General features: G+C 30.5%; 1 protein-coding gene across 2 annotated transcripts in view; it reads left to right on the top strand.

The window, feature by feature from the left end:
• Positions 1 to 23099, top strand: part of LOC130898706 (LIM/homeobox protein Lhx5) — a 118704-nt gene that overhangs the window by 10683 nt on the left and 84922 nt on the right. The window contains exons 2-3 of one of the 2 annotated variants that reach the window (XM_057808172.1): positions 7889 to 8084; positions 22578 to 22804. In XM_057808172.1, coding sequence (XP_057664155.1) covers positions 7912 to 8084; positions 22578 to 22804 — 400 coding nt within the window. In that variant the 5' untranslated portion in view covers positions 7889 to 7911. The remainder of the gene's footprint in view (positions 1 to 7888; positions 8085 to 22577; positions 22805 to 23099) is intronic. The other variant, XM_057808173.1, reaches the window with a different exon arrangement.

The raw sequence follows: 23099 nt of genomic DNA, 5'->3' as shown, positions 1-23099 counted from the left end.
CCTCTTCCATCAATACACTTCTACCATCGAGATATCCATGCGGTATAGTCTCTGTGGAAGCCTTTAACGAGGATACCTTCAGTGACGCCATCATACCTGCTCTAATGTTGTCCCTCCAGCGATTTCTTGAGTTGAGGGAGCAAAAAGAAGTCTTACGGGACGAGGTCGATGCTTTAAGTCGGCTGGGGTATGACGCTGATCTTGTTTTTTTATTAGGTAGTTGGTGCATTGTCATGGTGGAGCTTACAAGAACTATTGATCTCCAAATTGACCATTCCTTTAGTGCATCAAGTTCTGGATTTAAAATTGTATGGATCTGAATGTTACAATTTGTCAATATTCTTCGAAATATGAGCCTCTTCCATCAATACACTTCTACCATCGAGATATCCATGCGGTATAGTCTCTGTGGAAGCCTTTAAGAGGATACCTTCAGTGACGCCATCATACCTGCTCTAATGTTGTCCCTCCAGCGATTTCTTGAGTTGAGGGAGCAAAAAGAAGTCTTGCGGGACGAGGTCGGTGCTTTAAGTCGGCTGGGGTATGTCGCTGATCTTGTTTTTTTATTAGGTAGTTGGTGCATTGTCATGGTGGAGCTTACAAGAACTATTGATCTCCAAATTGACCATTCCTTTAGTGCATCAAGTTCTGGATTTAAAATTGTATGGATCTGAATGTTACAATTTGTCAATATTCTTCGAAATATGAGCCTCTTCCATCAATACACTTCTACCATCGAGATATCCATGCGGTATAGTCTCTGTGGAAGCCTTTAACGAGGATACCTTCAGTGACGCCATCATACCTGCTCTAATGTTGTCCCTCCAGCGATTTCTTGAGTTGAGGGAGCAAAAAGAAGTCTTGCGGGACGAGGTCGGTGCTTTAAGTCGGCTGGGGTATGTCGCTGATCTTGTTTTTTTATTAGGTAGTTGGTGCATTGTCATGGTGGAGCTTACAAGAACTATTGATCTCCGGCTTAACATAGTAATTTACCGCGGACCCGTCAAATTGTAGATTTTTGAGCACTTTTATTTCGCCAAGTTGATTATGGATGGTGGCAAGCCGAAAATGTTAATTGCGCCAAAAAATTTTCGAAAAAGTCGCTGCAAAAGTAGCCAAGGTATGCACTTGGTTCAGGCCAACAAAGTAGTATTTCAGCCGCGGCGTATACAACATTTTTTAGACGACGCATAAGATCCAAAACTTTTTCAATTACATTGGGGAAAGAAAAAATAAGAGAGAATTATAAACATTTTAGTTATTGAACAATATAATGTACTCAATGATATTTGCAATGTCAATATTAATTTATTAATTATTTGCAAAAAGTAATGTTGATTGTGCCTCCAGGACAATTATTAATATTTATGGGATTGGATGCAGATGGAATATGTATATCTCTTCTAGATGTTGATGGAATCTCTGTAGATGTGTTTGTGATTTGTTGAATGATTCGTATTTGTGGTGGAAGAAAGTATTCTGTTAGCAATTTTAATCTTGTTTGTTATTGAATCATATATATGAACTTTAAAGTTATGCAAAATCATCGAAATTCAACTGTCAACTGTCAACATTGAAGGAAGTTGAAGTTATCTACTCCAGAGCGTCCCGAAAGTGTTTTGTAGTACGGAAATGTCACTTTCACTACACTCAAAACGCAACTTCCGAACAACTTTCAGATGGCGTCGTCTAAAAAGGAAACTAAAGGGATATATTGAAAAATAGCACTGCTTTGGTTATATATGATCTTTGCACTTTCTCTCCTACTGGGTGGCAAAGCAACCATACAAAAAATGCGAGCTTTTGGTTCATGAATCAAAAGTAGAAAATAATATGGAATAATTTGTCATGATTTTAAGAGATTTTGAAAGGAATATTTATGATGATAAAGAATCAAATAACTAGGATCTCTAACCTTCCATGAGCGACAAAAGATTTTTTGAAATGAAAGTTCCTTAATTTTATTTTTCTTCCTTTTCCATTCCACTCATGGATCGTACTACATAAGTTAATCCTAAAGGTGGGTCCACACGATACAGACTTTCGTTCGCACAGATATCTGTACAGACTATGAAGTCGGAGTCAAAAAATTTACCCAAACATTTGGATAGAATGTCCGTACAGACATTCTATCCAAATGTTACAGACAGATGGATAAAATTTTATTGCAAAGAAGACGTCAGTTATTATTAGCAACCGCAGCCTACAATATTGTGGAAGAAGAAGAAAAGGAACTGAAAAAAAGATCTATATGGTGTAAAAAATGGTTATTGTAGCGATTTGGGTATTCGCATATAAATTTAACTAGTGAGTTTATGATGATGGTCGTGATTTTCAAGACTATTTACGAATGGACGTAGATGTGTTTAATGAACTTCTAAATTACCCCGTTAATAGTGAAACAAGATACCCCGATGCGAAAAGCTATCACGCCGGACGAAAGATTGTCAGCAACTTTAAGATATTTAGCTACTGGAAGATCATACGGTAGATATAAAATACAGTACTGGAGTATAGGAAGCCGATTCGATTATTCTTTTGATTTAATTTTCCAAGTGGACGGTAAATTTTTTTACATTTTAATAAATTCGTTGACAAACTCCTTGGAATATGCTCGAAAATCACTCATTTTTATTTATATGAATAATAAATATTCAAATAAAACTTCACCAATAACTTGACTGATAGTGAAAGATAGATTTTAGGAATTTTATGGATGTATGTAGCACGAATTGTCACAGGAGGATTTTCATAAAATTTAAGGAATTTTTGTTTGTTAATATTTTCTATTATATAGCATAAAAAATCGTTTTGAACATCATTTAATTGCTCCGTACTTGGACAGTTTGTTTAGCATTAAACGCAATAAAAAAAGTTAGCAAAAAAAATGTTTCTCTTATATGCAGAATTTACAATTTGATTATTTGGGTCAAACAAAAATCACAGTTGCAGAAAGATACTACAATTCCAATAGATCTATGTTGATATGTATATTTAATTAAATCATAGTAAAATAAAATAGTTTTATTCAATCAACATATTGATTTGTCAAATAATTATCTGGGTCTAAAAAATATTATGAATAAACGCAAAAATCGAATCAAAGAGTTGCGGATTTTCGTTCCAAAATACAATTTAAATTTCTTAGCTACGATAAATACGCAGACTTCCATGCATACTTCGACTTTTGGATCGCACCGACACAATTCTATAGAATTTTCTGGAAGTCTGTATCGTGTGGACCCACCATAAGATAATGAGATACAAAGTTGCAGATAAAAATCTTTTTGATCATAAATGTTAGGTTATGAAATAATATCCATCGAATGTGAAGTTTTTAATGAATTTGTAAATGCGTATTTTATTATTAGCAAATTAGATATATATTCCATATTTTTCTATTAATCTGAATATTTACTTTTAAGTGATAAAATTAATGAAACGTGAAGGAAAATGCACGCATCAATGAGACCGATCCTCGAATTTTTTCACGGCGGTAAAGCTACAATGATACCTTGATATTTGTGTCAATAGCATGAAAATCCTTCTTCAATTTTTTTATTTATTTACAATTTGTCATACTTTTAATGGCGAGATCAACCAACCGGCGAAACAGTGACGGTTCAGAAGATTCTAACCTAACAAAAAAATCTGACGCTTGTGACCGAGTAGGTACCGTTCGAGAAATATCCAGAAAAAATTTGAAAAAAGACAAGGGACATTTATTTAAGTGTGGAATTTTGTTAGTTACAGTGAAATAAGATTAAATGTGACCAAAGGATTAGTACGGGTGGTATTTTTGATATACAACCGTAGCAAGATTTGCCGCTTTATTTGTTTTTATTTATCAGTATATTATTCAATGAGTGAGTAACGATATCTATTACTCTCGAGGATAATTTTTGTAACGTATCACTCGCGAATAGAAAATACAATATAAGGGCGAGGGAACAAAAAATTCAGCAAGTAAAGTAGCCGTTTACTGAGAATGTTATTAATTTATTATCGTAATTTGGCAGTTGATAAATGTTCCAAGTACATATAAAAATTACGTCTCTGTTATAAAATTCCTAAAAAGAACAGCGGCTTACGGAAAACTGGGTGTTAGTTCGCGAAAATTGGGTAAAACATTCCAAATCGGCACCCACATAAAACTTACAAATTCTCAATGACGAGTTTTCGCCCGATAAAGGTTTGGAAATCATTATCGACGACGAGTCATATTTTACTTTTAACGGGAGTAAAACAGTGAATGGAAACTTATTATTTTCAGAAAGGCGACAAGACAAAAAAACTTCAACTGGAAAGTGTTGGTGTGGTTGGTGATATCTTCTTTAGTATACATTTGTCCTGGAAATTCTATAGTGCAGCTTATAAAGAAAAAACATCTTGAAGAAAATTTGATGTTTGCCCAGATATGGCAACTGCTCATTATACGAAGAACGTGTGGGAGCTTTTACAGGGCTGATGCCAACTGAACGTTTTATGAAAATTGGGAAGCTACTAGACAGTAAAGCAAGCTGACTGGGTGTTGATTCAGTTATATAAAATGTGTGTAATAACCATTGTTTCATAGAGTTGCAAATATTTAAATTATCAACCGATTTTTTTGTGCACGCACCCATATTGATTACTAAAAATATAATTTAAAATGTTCGATGTCGCTAGTTGTAGATATAATACAGAAAAAAAAATAATAATCGGATTCAAAAAATTTCGTTATAATGCTCTTCTGTGACGTGTAGACTTTAGAAAATGATATATCAGAAACCAACAATAGTCAGACATCTAATTCGTATCCTAGACATCCTGGTAGGGCTCTTCCATGACGCGTAAGTCTTGATGCATACACTCTCCCTGCACTTCGCTCATATCTTCTAGATTTTCCTGAAACATGCCCAGGTGATGAATGCGTGCATCGAGCGCACTGATTATACGGGGTCTTTCAAAACGTTTACTGCATTAAGCGAAAAAAATCGATTAAAAATCGGAAGCGGCTAAATACTTTTATGGCTCTCTCGACCGCTCGATAGGGAGGAACTTAAACGTTCCACAAGCTTTGATTGGCTAAATCTTATTGTTAATTTGCGATTAATCTATGCGTTATAGACATGTGATTGTTTGGTGATTTTAAATCGATTTTTTCGCTTAATGCAGTGATATAACTCGCATGCGAACGTTTTGAAAGACCCTGTATAGAAGGGTCCATCGAGCGCACATTTGCAGGTATAAAGACGGTATCTTCAATCCCTGTATTTAGCTTGAAACGTTTATTACCGTAAATAAAAGAAGAAAAATTATAAAAGAGTAACAAAGAGTTAATACTTTCTCATCAATGCGATTATAGTCATAGTCTAGCCTAACCTAACCTAACCTTACCTAACCTAACCTAACCTAACTTTACCTAACCTAACCTAACCTAACTTTACCTAACCTAACCTAACCTAACTTTACCTAACCTAACCTTACCTAACCTAACCTAACCTAACCTTAACCTTACTTTACCTAACCTAACCTTAACCTTTTTTTTTTTTTTTGCAAAGAGGTAGGGTGGAAGCCTTCCTCACAACGGACGGGTGCAAATGCTGTGAGTTTGTGTGGGACTCTCACCCACTAAACCACCCTCCTCAATCCTCGGGAGTGTCGTATGCCGGGAGGACAACAAATTGTCATTACATCAGCGTACAACACTTAATCCTTTGGATTTTTGAGCTGTTTCTTAGCTTCACTCCTCTCCACCAGTCCGTCAAGACGGCACAAGAAGAGAGAAAGTTACTGAGCCACTCCACCAACTTCAAGGTCTTACAGCTCCCAGGAGTGGACCTAACCTTAACCTAACTTTACCTAACCTAACTTTACCTAACCTAACCTAACCTAACCTAACTTTACCTAACCTAACCTAACCTAACCTAACCCAATCTAACCTAACTTTACCTAACCTAACCTAACCTAACCATTCTTAAATTAAAAAGCTTTTTTGTGGAAGGTAGTGTGCGCGAGAAAATAGTCCGTATCCCCCCCAGGTGATTATGAAGAGAGAGACGTTTCATCATCATATTTCAATTGCAACAGAAGATTTTCTGTAAGTTCATTATAATATTTCCGAGAAAATACTCTCCAACCTTTAACTTCTAACTCAATCATAGAATTGAGTATTTCTCATAAGATGTGGGTTATATCTTTTTCATAATAAGCTGAGTAAATTTTTGACAAATGTAAGAAAAGCAGTTTCCGTTTTTTTCAACACACTGTTTCATGTTGCCCAGTTTTTCATGTGATAATTTTGTCACAAGCTATTATTGAATTCTGGAGTATATTTTTGTTTCCAGGCTCGAATAGAGGGACAGTTTCTTCTTGACCAATCCTCGGTTCTATTGTCCTAAAGACATAAAACAGGGAATCTTAGTATAACCACTTTGTTGCCATAGAAGAATCGATCGAAATTTGCCGCTTATGGTCAATGAATTTTATTTTATTCAGGACTAACGAAATTTTAAAATATTCTTCCTCTAACTTTGTACTGTGTACAACAATTAGCGTATATTACATTTTGAGCTATCAATGAACAAACACCAGTCGATTGGTTCGTATTATTTTTTGTTTTTGATATCTGGACAAAATATAATACCGTTTTCATCAGAAAAATGAAGCTTTAATTCTTTATCTTTTCCACGATTTATTTTGGTATCTAACGAAAGCAATTCTTTTTTTTTAATACTTATAATTTCGAAGCTTGCTTAGAGAGATTTAAACCTTTCACAAAATCATCTAACTCATTTTGGAATAAGCATTTTAACTCATTTGACACACCTTCAAAATCAGTATGATTTTGAAATGAGCTTGGTCCCTCAATCTTGCTCTACTATATATTTTTAAACACTGAAAATTCAGATGAGCTCTGCACTGGAATATAATTAGTACTTGAGTACTATTTAGCTCAATTTTCCGTGTAGACGCTACAAGAATAGCAGTCTTCCAGATGATTTCGTACATCTCACCAAATAGTCGTTGATAAAAATTTGAAAGCACTTCTTTCAGCACTAGTTCGTAATCATAAACATTCCACACGAGATTTACAAACACAATTGAGAGCCGAAGACTTCTCATTTTCACGAGTCTGATATAACTTTTCAATGATCTTTACACACAGATTCTCAGCATATATGAAAAATTTAACTTGGATTGCTCCAAACAACGTCTCGACGAACTACTTTAGATCCGATCTAAATACAGTAAAATACGTTTATACTCCAGTAGCTTCAGTTATTCAAAAATTTTTAGGTTATATTTGATACTAAACAAGCCATAAGTGGACATTATCAACAAGAAAATTCGTGGCAACTGTTGATAATTGATCAAACTAACAGCTGACCCGACCTATCTCTCACTATTTTGTTTTATATAGTTGGTAGCCATGTTTATATTAATTTTTAATTTAGTTAAGTTGGCAAGGGACAAGCACTCTTAGATATGTTCAAGTGACAGTGAAGTAGTGACACAAAAATTGTGACAGGCAAAACGTGTTTCAATTTGTAATTTTAAGAATTTTTAAGTATTGAGCAACAATCCAAAACAAGTATCATTTCTTCATCATTTCTCAACAAAGAACCCAAATTCATCGAAAATAACAACAGCAACAAACAAAACAACGAATTTACCAAGTAAAAACACATTTAGAGTCATTAAAAGACGTCGAGATACTGAGATTGTGAGACCAAAATAAATAAATTTTTGTTATCCAAGAATAAAGAATATATTATTTTAAATTTAGAGCTTTTTTCAGATGATATACCGTGGATTTCTTTCAAAAATTTAACACACAATCTGCTATAATAAACACAAACTTCACTTAGTACTTGTCTCATAAATTGTTATTTTGTTCTTACAGGTAGATTCGAGCCAGCCGCAGGGATGCTGATTGCCTGCGCGGGCTGCGAAAAGCCTATACTCGATAAGTTTTTGCTAAACGTGTTGGAAAGGACCTGGCACGCCGATTGCGTCAGGTGCCACGACTGCCATGTTCCTTTGACCGATAAATGTTTTTCCAGGGAGAGCAAATTGTTCTGTAGGAGTGACTTTTTTAAGTAAGTAATGAAATTAGTTCAATATGCTCTTTCGATCTTTTGTACAATCGTTTTCCTTATTTGTCCTATATTTCATCTTCTAAATCAAATAAAGACTCTTAAAAAAATATAGAAAGAAAAAAATGAGAAGTAGATTATCAATTATACGTCAATTTTAATTAATAAATAAATTAATAGTTTGAAATTGCAATAACTAAATTACAGTATTATATAAAATCATCTATTTTTATGGAAATGCCGTATTTAACTTTTTTTCAGATAGTTTTGCCGTGAGATTTTCAATTTACATCTGTTTATAATAAACTGAACCTCGAGCTGTCTTAATATAACATTATAATGATAAGATACCATTTTCTAATCAAACTAATCAACATTAATTATTATTTGTAAAAAATGAAGGATATTATCTAATTTATGGCACACTTCTAACTTGTATGATAAATAGGTTTATCAAGAACAGAGCATATTTAGTATTTTTTTCGATAATGGGATTGATATTATACAATAATTGATTAATCATTGTATAATAGAAAGATTCAATAATTGCTTGTATTCAAAATCGTGAAAATAATTGTCATCTGTATAGTTATTGGCATCTAGTTAGAAAAAAAAAACAGAGACGGATAATATTTCGAATTTTGAAACGAAATTTGACTTATTATGTTATAGATAGGGGCACTTTATAACTTCAATTTAGCATTTAGTTTTCTTTCTCTAACATCTATAGTTACTTCATAATTAATTATCAGAATTCGAATAAATACGTCGCTCCACGAGTGCACTCGTTTTCCAAATAGCGGCTTGGCCGATTAACTACGTCATCAGCGCCGATAGTGTTTAGTAGTATGTTTGAGGTTATTATCAAATGTTCAGATGTTATTTTCGGTTAAATTTCAAAAATAAAATATTCCATCTACAATATAGAAATTGGTTTATCAAATAAAATGCATCACTATAGATGCAAGTAAGATTAAAACTAATTAAAGAAAAATTTGAAATTTTTTGAACCCAGTCTGATGTTTTTAGCATCTAAGCTACATTCAAATGGATACAGTGTTAACGAAATTCAAAAAATCATCTAATTATAAGTCAATTTTGATCTTGTCAATATAAAAATGCTTCTATCTTATAAAACATAGCTTATTGCTTTTATGAACTTGGAAACTCAGCTATGAATGTGACCAGGAGTGAAATTGGTTATAAAATTTACGTTTTTGACTTTCTTGAACCGATTTTGACGATTTTAAAGTAATAGTTTTTTAATTATTATGAGCCAATTTTGATTTTCTCAATATAAAAATTATTCTATATTATAAAACAAAGATTATTGCTTTCATTAACTTGGAATCTCAGCTATGAATGTGACCAGGAGTGAAATTGGTTATAAAATTTACGTTTTTGACTTTCTTGAACCGATTTTGACGATTTTAAAGTAATATTTTTTTAATTATTATGAGCCAATTTTGATTTTCTCAATATAAAAATGATTCTATATTATAAAACATAGTTTATTGCTTTTATTAACTTGGAAACTCAGCTATGAATGTGACCAGGAGTGAAATTGGTTATAAAATTTACGATTTTGACTTTCTTAAACCGATTTTGACGATTTTAAAGTAATATTTTTTTAATTATTATGAGCCAATTTTGATTTTCTCAATATAAAAATTATTCTATATTATAAAACAAAGATTATTGCTTTTATTAACTTGGAAACTTAGCTATGAATGTGACCAGGAGTGGAATTGGTTATAAAATTTACGTTTTTGACTCTCTTAAACCGATTTTGATGATTTTAAAGTAATATTTTTTTAATTATTATGAACCAATTTTGATTTTCTCAATATAAAAATGATTCTATATTATAAAACATAGTTTATTGCTTTTATTAACTTGGAAACTCAGCTATGAATGTGACCAGGAGTGAAATTGGTTATAAAATTTACGTTTTTGACTTTCTTAAACCGATTTTGACGATTTTAAAGTAATAGTTTTTTAATTATTATGAGCCAATTTTGATTTTCTCAATATAAAAATGATTCTATCTTATAAAACATAGTTTATTGCTTTTATTAACTTGGAATCTCAGCTATGAATGTGACCAGCAGTGGAATTGGTTATAAAATTTACGTTTTTGACTTTCTTAAACCGATTTTGATGATTTTAAAGTAATATTTTTTTAATTATTATGAACCAATTTTGATTTTCTCAATATAAAAATGATTCTATATTATAAAACAAAGATTATTGCTTTCATTAACTTGGAATCTCAGCTATGAATGTGACCAGGAGTGGAATTGGTTATAAAATTTATGTTTTTGACTCTCTTAAACCGATTTTGATGATTTTAAAGTAATATTTTTTTTAATTATTATGAGCCAATTTTGATTTTCTCAATATAAAAATGATTCTATATTATAAAACATAGTTTATTGCTTTTATTAACTTGGAAACTCAGCTATGAATGTGACCAGGAGTGAAATTGGTTATAAAATTTACGTTTTTGACTTTCTTAAACCGATTTTGACGATTTTAAAGTAATAGTTTTTTAATTATTATGAGCCAATTTTGATTTTCTCAATATAAAAATTATTCTATATTATAAAACAAAGATTATTGCTTTTATTAACTTGGAAACTTAGCTATGAATGTGACCAGGAGTGGAATTGGTTATAAAATTTACGTTTTTGACTCTCTTAAACCGATTTTGATGATTTTAAAGTAATATTTTTTTAATTATTATGAACCAATTTTGATTTTCTCAATATAAAAATGATTCTATATTATAAAACATAGTTTATTGCTTTTATTAACTTGGAAACTCAGCTATGAATGTGACCAGGAGTGAAATTGGTTATAAAATTTACGTTTTTGACTTTCTTAAACCGATTTTGACGATTTTAAAGTAATAGTTTTTTAATTATTATGAGCCAATTTTGATTTTCTCAATATAAAAATGATTCTATCTTATAAAACATAGTTTATTGCTTTTATTAACTTGGAATCTCAGCTATGAATGTGACCAGCAGTGGAATTGGTTATAAAATTTACGTTTTTGACTTTCTTAAACCGATTTTGATGATTTTAAAGTAATATTTTTTTAATTATTATGAACCAATTTTGATTTTCTCAATATAAAAATGATTCTATATTATAAAACAAAGATTATTGCTTTCATTAACTTGGAATCTCAGCTATGAATGTGACCAGGAGTGGAATTGGTTATAAAATTTATGTTTTTGACTCTCTTAAACCGATTTTGATGATTTTAAAGTAATATTTTTTTAATTATTATGAGCCAATTTTGATTTTCTCAATATAAAAATGATTCTATATTATAAAACATAGTTTATTGCTTTTATTAACTTGGAAACTCAGCTATGAATGTGACCAGGAGTGAAATTGGTTATAAAATTTACGATTTTGACTTTCTTAAACCGATTTTGACGATTTTAAAGTAATAGTTTTTTAATTATTATGAGCCAATTTTGATTTTCTCAATATAAAAATGATTCTATATTATAAAACAAAGATTATTGCTTTCATTAACTTGGAATCTCAGCTATGAATCTGACCAGGAGTGGAATTGGTTATAAAATTTATGTTTTTGACTCTCTTAAACCGATTTTGATGATTTTAAAGTAATATTTTTTTAATTATTATGAACCAATTTTGATTTTCTCAATATAAAAATTATTCTATATTATAAAACAAAGATTATTGCTTTCATTAACTTGGAATCTCAGCTATGAATGTGACCAGGAGTGGAATTGGTTATAAAATTTATGTTTTTGACTCTCTTAAACCGATTTTGATGATTTTAAAGTAATATTTTTTTAATTATTATGAGCCAATTTTGATTTTCTCAATATAAAAATGATTCTATATTATAAAACATAGTTTATTGCTTTTATTAACTTGGAAACTCAGCTATGAATGTGACCAGGAGTGAAATTGGTTATAAAATTTACGATTTTGACTTTCTTAAACCGATTTTGACGATTTTAAAGTAATATTTTTTTAATTATTATGAGCCAATTTTGATTTTCTCAATATAAAAATTATTCTATATTATAAAACAAAGATTATTGCTTTTATTAACTTGGAAACTTAGCTATGAATGTGACCAGGAGTGGAATTGGTTATAAAATTTACGTTTTTGACTCTCTTAAACCGATTTTGATGATTTTAAAGTAATATTTTTTTAATTATTATGAACCAATTTTGATTTTCTCAATATAAAAATGATTCTATATTATAAAACATAGTTTATTGCTTTTATTAACTTGGAAACTCAGCTATGAATGTGACCAGGAGTGAAATTGGTTATAAAATTTACGTTTTTGACTTTCTTAAACCGATTTTGACGATTTTAAAGTAATAGTTTTTTAATTATTATGAGCCAATTTTGATTTTCTCAATATAAAAATGATTCTATCTTATAAAACATAGTTTATTGCTTTTATTAACTTGGAATCTCAGCTATGAATGTGACCAGCAGTGGAATTGGTTATAAAATTTACGTTTTTGACTTTCTTAAACCGATTTTGATGATTTTAAAGTAATATTTTTTTAATTATTATGAACCAATTTTGATTTTCTCAATATAAAAATGATTCTATATTATAAAACAAAGATTATTGCTTTCATTAACTTGGAATCTCAGCTATGAATGTGACCAGGAGTGGAATTGGTTATAAAATTTATGTTTTTGACTCTCTTAAACCGATTTTGATGATTTTAAAGTAATATTTTTTTTAATTATTATGAGCCAATTTTGATTTTCTCAATATAAAAATGATTCTATATTATAAAACATAGTTTATTGCTTTTATTAACTTGGAAACTCAGCTATGAATGTGACCAGGAGTGAAATTGGTTATAAAATTTACGTTTTTGACTTTCTTAAACCGATTTTGACGATTTTAAAGTAATAGTTTTTTAATTATTATGAGCCAATTTTGATTTTCTCAATATAAAAATTATTCTATATTATAAAACAAAGATTATTGCTTTTATTAACTTGGAAACTTAGCTATGAATGTGACCAGGAGTGGAATTGGTTATAAAATTTACGTTTTTGACTCTCTTAAACCGATTTTGATGATTTTAAAGTAATATTTTTTTAATTATTATGAACCAATTTTGATTTTCTCAATATAAAAATGATTCTATATTATAAAACATAGTTTATTGCTTTTATTAACTTGGAAACTCAGCTATGAATGTGACCAGGAGTGAAATTGGTTATAAAATTTACGTTTTTGACTTTCTTAAACCGATTTTGACGATTTTAAAGTAATAGTTTTTTAATTATTATGAGCCAATTTTGATTTTCTCAATATAAAAATGATTCTATCTTATAAAACATAGTTTATTGCTTTTATTAACTTGGAATCTCAGCTATGAATGTGACCAGCAGTGGAATTGGTTATAAAATTTACGTTTTTGACTTTCTTAAACCGATTTTGATGATTTTAAAGTAATATTTTTTTAATTATTATGAACCAATTTTGATTTTCTCAATATAAAAATGATTCTATATTATAAAACAAAGATTATTGCTTTCATTAACTTGGAATCTCAGCTATGAATGTGACCAGGAGTGGAATTGGTTATAAAATTTATGTTTTTGACTCTCTTAAACCGATTTTGATGATTTTAAAGTAATATTTTTTTAATTATTATGAGCCAATTTTGATTTTCTCAATATAAAAATGATTCTATATTATAAAACATAGTTTATTGCTTTTATTAACTTGGAAACTCAGCTATGAATGTGACCAGGAGTGAAATTGGTTATAAAATTTACGATTTTGACTTTCTTAAACCGATTTTGACGATTTTAAAGTAATAGTTTTTTAATTATTATGAGCCAATTTTGATTTTCTCAATATAAAAATGATTCTATATTATAAAACAAAGATTATTGCTTTCATTAACTTGGAATCTCAGCTATGAATCTGACCAGGAGTGGAATTGGTTATAAAATTTATGTTTTTGACTCTCTTAAACCGATTTTGATGATTTTAAAGTAATATTTTTTTAATTATTATGAACCAATTTTGATTTTCTCAATATAAAAATTATTCTATATTATAAAACAAAGATTATTGCTTTCATTAACTTGGAATCTCAGCTATGAATGTGACCAGGAGTGGAATTGGTTATAAAATTTATGTTTTTGACTCTCTTAAACCGATTTTGATGATTTTAAAGTAATATTTTTTTAATTATTATGAGCCAATTTTGATTTTCTCAATATAAAAATTATTCTATATTATAAAACAAAGATTATTGCTTTCATTAACTTGGAATCTCAGCTATGAATGTGACCAGGAGTGGAATTGGTTATAAAATTTACGTTTTTGACTCTCTTAAACCGATTTTGATGATTTTAAAGTAATATTTTTTTAATTATTATGAACCAATTTTGATTTTCTCAATATAAAAATTATTCTGTATTATAAAACAAAGATTATTGCTTTCATTAACTTGGAATCTCAGCTATGAATGTGACCAGGAGTGGAATTGGTTATAAAATTTATGTTTTTGACTCTCTTAAACCGATTTTGATGATTTTAAAGTAATATTTTTTTAATTATTATGAGCCAATTTTGATTTTCTCAATATAAAAATTATTCTATATTATAAAACAAAGATTATTGCTTTCATTAACTTGGAATCTCAGCTATGAATGTGACCAGGAGTGGAATTGGTTATAAAATTTACGTTTTTGACTCTCTTAAACCGATTTTGATGATTTTAAAGTAATATTTTTTTAATTATTATGAGCCAATTTTGATTTTCTCAATATAAAAATTATTCTATATTATAAAACAAAGATTATTGCTTTCATTAACTTGGAATCTCAGCTATGAATGTGACCAGGAGTGGAATTGGTTATAAAATTTATGTTTTTGACTCTCTTAAACCGATTTTGATGATTTTAAAGTAATATTTTTTTAATTATTATGAGCCAATTTTGATTTTCTCAATATAAAAATTATTCTATATTATAAAACAAAGATTATTGCTTTTATTAACTTGGAAACTTAGCTATGAATGTGACCAGGAGTGGAATTGGTTATAAAATTTACGTTTTTGACTCTCTTAAACCGATTTTGATGATTTTAAAGTAATATTTTTTTAATTATTATGAACCAATTTTGATTTTCTCAATATAAAAATGATTCTATATTATAAAACATAGTTTATTGCTTTTATTAACTTGGAAACTCAGCTATGAATGTGACCAGGAGTGAAATTGGTTATAAAATTTACGATTTTGACGATTTTAAAGCAATAGTTTTTTAATTATTATGAGCCAATTTCGATTTTCTCAATATAAAAATGATTCTATCTTATAAAACATAGTTTATTGCATTTATTTACTTGGAAACTAAGCTATGAATGTAACCAGGAATGAAATTGGTTATAAAATTTACGATTTTGACGATTTTAAAGCAATAGTTTTTTAATTATTATGAGCCAATTTCGATTTTCTCAATATAAAAATGATTCTATCTTATAAAACATAGTTTATTGCTTTTATTAACTTGGAAACTCAGCTATGAATGTGACCAGGAGTGAAATTGGTTATAAAATTTACGATTTTGACGATTTTAAAGCAATAGTTTTTTAATTATTATGAGCCAATTTCGATTTTCTCAATATAAAAATGATTCTATCTTATAAAACATAGTTTATTGCTTTTATTAACTTGGAAACTCAGCTATGAATGTGACCAGGAGTGAAATTGGTTATAAAATTTACGTTTTTGACTTTCTTAAACCGATTTTGACGATTTCAAAGTAATAGTTTTTTAATTATTATGAGCCAATTTTGATTTTCTCAATATAAAAATGATTCTATCTTATAAAAAGTAGTTTATTGCTTTTATTAACTTGGAAACTTAGCTATGAATGTGACCAGGAGTGAAATTGGTTATAAAATTTACGATTTTGACGATTTTAAAGCAATAGTTTTTTAATTATTATGAGCCAATTTTGATTTTCTCAATATAAAAATGATTCTATCCTATAAAACATAGTTTATTGCTTTTATTAACTTGGAAACTAAGCTATGAATGTGTCCAGGGGTGAAATTGGTTATAAAAGTTTATCTAAATTCCATTTAAATGGATGCGATTGTTAAAGAAAGTCGAAAATTCATCTAATTCTTACCCAATTTTGATTGTTTCAATATAAAACTTGTTCTGTCAAATAAAATGTAGTTTATTGCTCTTAGTTGACATAAAACTAACCTATCAATATAACCAATTGTGAAATTAGTTCTAAAATTTAGTTTTTCCAATTTATTGAACCGATTTTGATATTTTTAACGGCTTCGGTTTCTTTCTAATGGAAGAAGTTGTTGAGTGACTCCAAAAAATCATCTATTTGTGAACCAATTTTAAAATTTTCAATATCAAATTCTGTCCAATAAAACGTTTTACTTTTTGATCTCAATTTTTTTTTCTCAGTAAAATGTTAACAATTTAACCAGAGCTCTAGTCATCAGCTAGGAAAGTTCAATTCTAATTTTTCATCTATTTGTATACTAATTTCAATATTTCCAACGTGAAAATTGTTTTGTTCACTGCCGTCATTTGAGTTCAAACTATTGATGTGATCAAGCATGAAATTAGTTCTAAAATTCGAGATTTTTACTATTTTTGAACCGATTTTCAAATCCAATATTCCTTTATAAATCTGAACAAAGGTAATTCCAAATAAAACTGTAGAATCGAAGTAATTTTCAAATTTAATTTGCTAACGAAACGATTCAAATCATTTTTTTATCAATTTAATTTAACGATTCGATGTTCAAAAATAATTTAAGCAGTTTTTAAATCAGTATCTAGGTATATCAAAATTTTGTAATTTTTAGTTGTAACCACACTGCGTAGATTTTGTTTGATAATTTACGAAAACAATAGACGAAATGTACAGTAGAAACCCCAAAGCAAACAATAAAACTTCGAACAAAAGTCAAGATAATTGTGGCGATATGGGGGACGGATGATAGTGCAGCCCTTCAAAATTCATATCAGGGAGGAGACTTAAACGGAGGGCAATTACCATAAATAAATGGAAGTGCTCTTTATATACTCACCCTTATCTGGGCACTTTTAGGCTTTTGCCTTCTCGATCCGACGATTAAAAAGAGGAAAAAGTCCCGAAAATGAGGGTAAATAACTCTCTGGTGTCGTTAACGAGATCATTTAATAAAAATAAACGACAGCAGCGAGAGTTTTTTTCTTTTTGATTAAGTTACATACTTTGATATATTTATCGAACTATAAATTTTGATTATATTTTTTTCTTAAATCCATATTAGGACAGGAAATACGGTTTCCAACAACTACCATCCGATCGCTTTAATCCCAGCTATTACCAAGATCATGGAGAAAGTCGTTAACTCATAAATCTTGAGATATCTGCTAACATCAACCAGGGATTTCTTGAAACTAGAGAGAAATATGGGGAATCCAGAACAACCGCCCTGGACATGCTTTTGGACAGGGTTTGGCATACCAATCTTCTAAATAAATTATAATCGTACCGTTTGTCGTTCTCGCTTAACGATTGGCTTGTATCTTGGCTTGGCTATCTCAAAAATCGATTCTACCAGGTCGCTTTCGATTTTCACACTTCAGAAAGGTTTGATGTCAACGCTGGTCTTCCCCAGTGATACTCCATTTCTATGTTTGTGAATAACTATTTTCAACAATCCAAGAAAGAAAATTCTTCTTGTTCTAAATGGTCTTTCCCTTCATACCAATGAATATAAAGCGCTAACGAAAATGATGTTTATCATTTTTTGTTTATCCAGACAAACTAGTGTCTTCACAACAAAGGAAGGTCGATACCAAATTTCAAAAATAGGTACAATGTCGCAATACCAATAATTGACGTTTCAGGTTCTAAAGTTACAGGAACGTATCCCTTTGATCCTAATACTATTCATGAATACTTTCCAAGCATTTCTGATGCTTTAGCTAGAAACAATGATGATAAGATAATCTGCAATCAATTCGGAATATAAACAACATTTTTTTGCCGAGTACTTACTTCCAGATGTTCAATAAATCAAAATGTGCAAAAGCCCTATATCAAATAATTGTTCTGAAACACCAACAGAGACTTCACAAATAATTATTCTATTGCCTGTTGTAGATAATAAATTAAGTGAGGAATAAAACGTAAAAAATTGGTTACTTTGTGTTTGTAGTATTTTGGCTGGTGACAAAAGCAAGAAGTGCAGTGGCAAAATAGAGGATAGAGAAAAGAAGAAAAGACACAATTCAGAAGTCCACTGATGTATCAGTGACCACAGAATTTAAGAAATTATTGATCTCAGCTATTTTAATTACATTTTAGTGGATTTTTTTCAAGTTTAGCTAACGTGTAGCTAAAAAGATAAAAACTTTTACGTTAGAACATTAATAATTTCATAAACGAAGCCCCTGCTGAGAAATATCTGGCGACAAAGTTAGTAGATTTCATAATAATACAATTGTTTAACTGATCTAGTCAATTACATAATTCATTTTGGGTTGCTTTTATATAATTGGCATTATGGGTGCTTATCGTTGAGTAGAGTTTCACTTTATGTAAATAACAGATGAATGGGTTATAAAAATAATAAATAAAATCAAACAATACGCCGTAAAACTATAATTGATTGAAGAATAATTCATAATTTTGATTGAATTTGATATCAGTCGGAGTTAATTGATTTTTCATTAAAAATTTTGTACCTTTATATACCATGCCGGTTTGAGTTACCCTATTTTCTCACATTTTTCTCCCTTCAAGTCTGCACACTTAATCTAGCGAATTTGCAATGTTTCCAAACTGTCCAAAACAAAATTTAATTCATTTTCTTGAAACCGCTTTCCACACAATAGTGATGAGACTAGTCTTGGTCTTGCAGAAAAGACAAGATCAAAACCAGCTTTAGGTCCGCAAAACTAAAACCAAGACCGAACATGCAAGACTTTTTGCACGACTATTTACTGTTCGAAAATGAAAACCAACCAACATCTCGCTATAGATCTTGACTAACTATCAACATATCGCATGGTCTACAGCTCTGAATAACTTTTTTCCTTGTGGCTATTATATAACGAGACTGTGCACCTAGAGGACGCCCTAGACGGGTGGGGTTAAAAAAGTAGTGCAGTAGCGATTTGAGCTATAAATTGCTGAAACAGGCCTATGGAGACAATTCTCTATCTCGTGCGCGTGTTTTTGAGTGGCGTAAGCGTTTTAGTGATGGCCGAGAGAGCACTGAAGATGATCAGCGTCCAGGTCGCCCTGTGACTGTTTCAAATCCGGAAACAGTGACCGAAATCAACCAGATCGTCGAATGAGCATCGGGATGATTGCCGAGGCTGTAAACGTCGATGAAGAAACAGTTTTACACGAGTAATTACACATGACAAAAGTCATGGTGTCCAAAAATCTGACTCCTGACCAAGACCTCTTGCGTCAACGGGTCTGCTCAGATTTCTTTGAAAGGTTAGAAAAAGATCTTCTTTGAAAGGGACCCGATTGGAGTCGACGGAAGCGGTAAAGCAAAAAATGGCAGAGCTCCTAAAGGCACTCACCAAAGAATACTTCCAGCACTGCTTCGATCAATGGAAAAAACGTATAGAAAGATGTGTGGCGAAGGGATGGGAGTATATTGAAGGGGAGCATTCGAATGTAGAATAATTTTTATAATAAAACACTTTTCCGTAACCAGTCTCGTTAGTTAATAGCCAGACCTATCGTACCTTCTCCTGAAGAAGCGGAGATTATAAATGTACAAAATTAACTTAGTCGTTTAATTCTATTAATGAATATTCTTCTAATTACGTGACGCAATATCGTTACGCCTCGTATAATAAAAATACGAGTTCGTAAACTCATAATATTTCACATCTGGGTTTAATGCCGTAAAAAAGTGGTATCAAGTTCATGTTCTGCTCGTTCTAATCTAGAAAACGCCCAATTCGTCACACTGGATGCTAAATAAACTTTTTCAAAAGAATCCTGTTACAATTGTTTCATTGGCGTATCAGAAATTTTAATCAATTAGGATCGTCGTTGTTTGATTAGATTAAAAATTCGAATTGCTTTTCAATAATCGTTTGATTAGTTACGATATCAATTTAATAACCAATAATTATCATATTCGCTTTGAATTTATGATTAAGATGTAAAATATCGATTTGTTTTTTATTTTGGTTTGGAAATTTTTTATTTCTTGTCTTCCATTTTACTGTTTTTAGTTTGAATCTGTCTTGCATCGTTTACGTGCCTGCCTTTCTTGTGATATCCCTCAGACGTATCCATGTCATTTGAGCTCTTCTTCTTCCAATATATTCGTATTTAGCATATAGATTTTACATTATTATTCAAAAACATGGTTTTCAAACACGATTTTTCATACCTACATCATGTTGTCCAAGGCATTTTTCATCTTAAATAAGTACCTATCTTAAAAAACGTGTTTTCTTATATTTTGCAATCTTTGTGCACTTATAAATGGCATTTACTAAGCCAAAATCGAATTTATATACTGTTGAGAATCAAATACTTGAACCATTTTTTCAAAATACATCCAAACAATGAGAAGAAAAAATCTATTTTTCTACATTCGTTTCCTTGTCAACGACATTCATCAAAAGACGAAATTTTGACGTGTACGTCTTTGATTTTTACGATTTATGAACTTTTACAGTGTTGCCAAATAATAAACAGTGTTTTATAACGAATACATACTATCTCACCATTAATTGATTAATTCTTGTAATAGATTAGATATATTATGTATTTTCTACATATCTAATTATATTTTAAACATCTAGTTTGTTATTCTGATTCATATAAAACATGCATCAGAAAATTAATTCAAATTATCAAAGGAAAGCCACGAATTGATTTAAAAATCGCCATCTTGAAATGTGTCAACCAATAACAACTCGTTATATTATTGTCTATGCTCCTCAGATATACCTACAAACGTTGTTGTGTGATATTCTTCTTTTACCTATGAACTGTCAAAATATAGCCGTGGCCTTGTTCAATGTAATCTTTCATATCTTCCTGTCACATTTTTTTATGTTTTCATCTTCCTTGTAAATTGGCCTCGTCTCGAATAAGTATTTGATTTTCAACGATTACGTGACCTTTTGCGTCACAATCTTCTGAGGCAATTTCAATTTATTCCACATTTTCTTCTTCTGCCATGTTCAGTGGCTTCGTCTCAATAGTATATGTCGCCACAAGTCGTATGCGGCATTTTGTAAAACAATCCTATGTAACACTCCTTATCGGAAAAAACATCTTGCGTTACGGTGCAGATAATATTCATTTTCTCTCTCGTTCGAGACACTTTATCTATACTGCGCATGCTTGAGAATGCGCAGAACCGAGCTGGAATCTCTGGAGGATAGAGGAATCGTTGCTATTTTATCTTTTTTAGTCGGAACAGCTTCCACTTATAGAAACTATCCATATAGGACTATTACATATTACCAAGTCTCCTTTTTTCGTATATTTTGAACCAAAACCTTCATGGTATTTTTCAATAAAATCTTCTCACGCGATTTTGAATTACATTTTTCTATGTATTATTCTTCTGTTTTTTTTATTCAGTGGCCTCGTCTCGAAGCAATGAATGATAAGTCTTTGAAAGACCGAAATATGGCAACGATGGTTCGTTATAAAACATTGGCTTCTTGGTAGGTACCTTGTTAAGTCGATAACGCGCTTGTTGGGACATATTTTAATAATATATTGGCATTCATAACTCCATAAAGATTTCATATATATATATATATATATATATATATATATATATATATCGACAAAATTACAACAAAGGAAGGGAAACGCCGCGAATCTAAGAAGAAGAAAATGAGTCGGATTTTATGGTTTTAGGTTATGTAGGATAATATTATGCAGTTTTTATGTATACTAGTTTCATAATAAAAAAGCTTGCGAATATGACATTGGAAATACAGCAAAAAAAGACACAAAACTTCAAAATGTATAATATAATAATATAATAGAAACACAAGTTCAAATAGTTTGGTTTTTTTGATTTACCTACATAACTGACGTAATATAAAATGCATATTCACTACAAGATAAAAGGATAAAATGTTTGTCATTGTTTAACCCCAATCTCCCCCAATTCTTCGCCATTTTCCGTAAACTAAGCGCCTTGTTCTTTTCTTCTTTTTTATGCTGAGTTTTTAAAACGATTTGCGGTGTTCCTATCAACCATCCATTTCTAAATACGTTTTAAATTCCAAGAATTAATGCCAGCAAATCCTTTCTAGTTCCTCTCTTTAAAGATACCGTTATGAATATTATAACAAACCAATATTTAGTCTATTTTTCAACTGTAAACCGCAAACTACTCGAGCTGTCACACTTCATTTAATAATTATCTGTTGACTCTTCGTAATTTTCTTCTTCATTTTTTTTACAGAAGGTACGGTACTAAATGCGGTGGCTGCGGTCAGGGGATTTCGCCGAGTGACTTAGTGAGAAAAGCGAGAGACAAAGTGTTCCACTTGAATTGTTTCACCTGTCTGGTGTGCAGGAAACAGCTTTCCACCGGAGAAGAACTCTACGTCTTGGACGACAACAAATTCATCTGCAAAGAAGATTATCTGAGCGGAAACAAGGCAGCTGTGATTACTTCGCATCATCAGGGTAAATAAATAATTTATCATATAAAAACTTGTTTATATAGAAAATCAAGTTTAAAAAATTTATCGCGTTCTTAAAACTTTATCCCTTTTCAATTTTCACTTCTATTTGTGCCACAAATATTCTAAATCAGCTGACATGCGCGTCAACAGTCAAACAGCGTAAATCTAGTCGACAGAGGGGTGACGACAGCTGACTGTTACCTATTGGTCGACTATTCGTTGTGGGTGGGGCTGTGTACGTTCTCGCTTCGATAACATGTCATGGAATTCTCCCTACCTCTTAGAAGCGTTTCTCC

Source organism: Diorhabda carinulata, chromosome 10 (assembly GCF_026250575.1).
Source record: "Diorhabda carinulata isolate Delta chromosome 10, icDioCari1.1, whole genome shotgun sequence".
NCBI lineage: Eukaryota > Metazoa > Arthropoda > Insecta > Coleoptera > Chrysomelidae > Diorhabda > Diorhabda carinulata.
The sequence above is the reverse complement of the archived record's forward strand: the minus strand, read 5'-3'. Positions and strand labels throughout refer to the sequence as shown.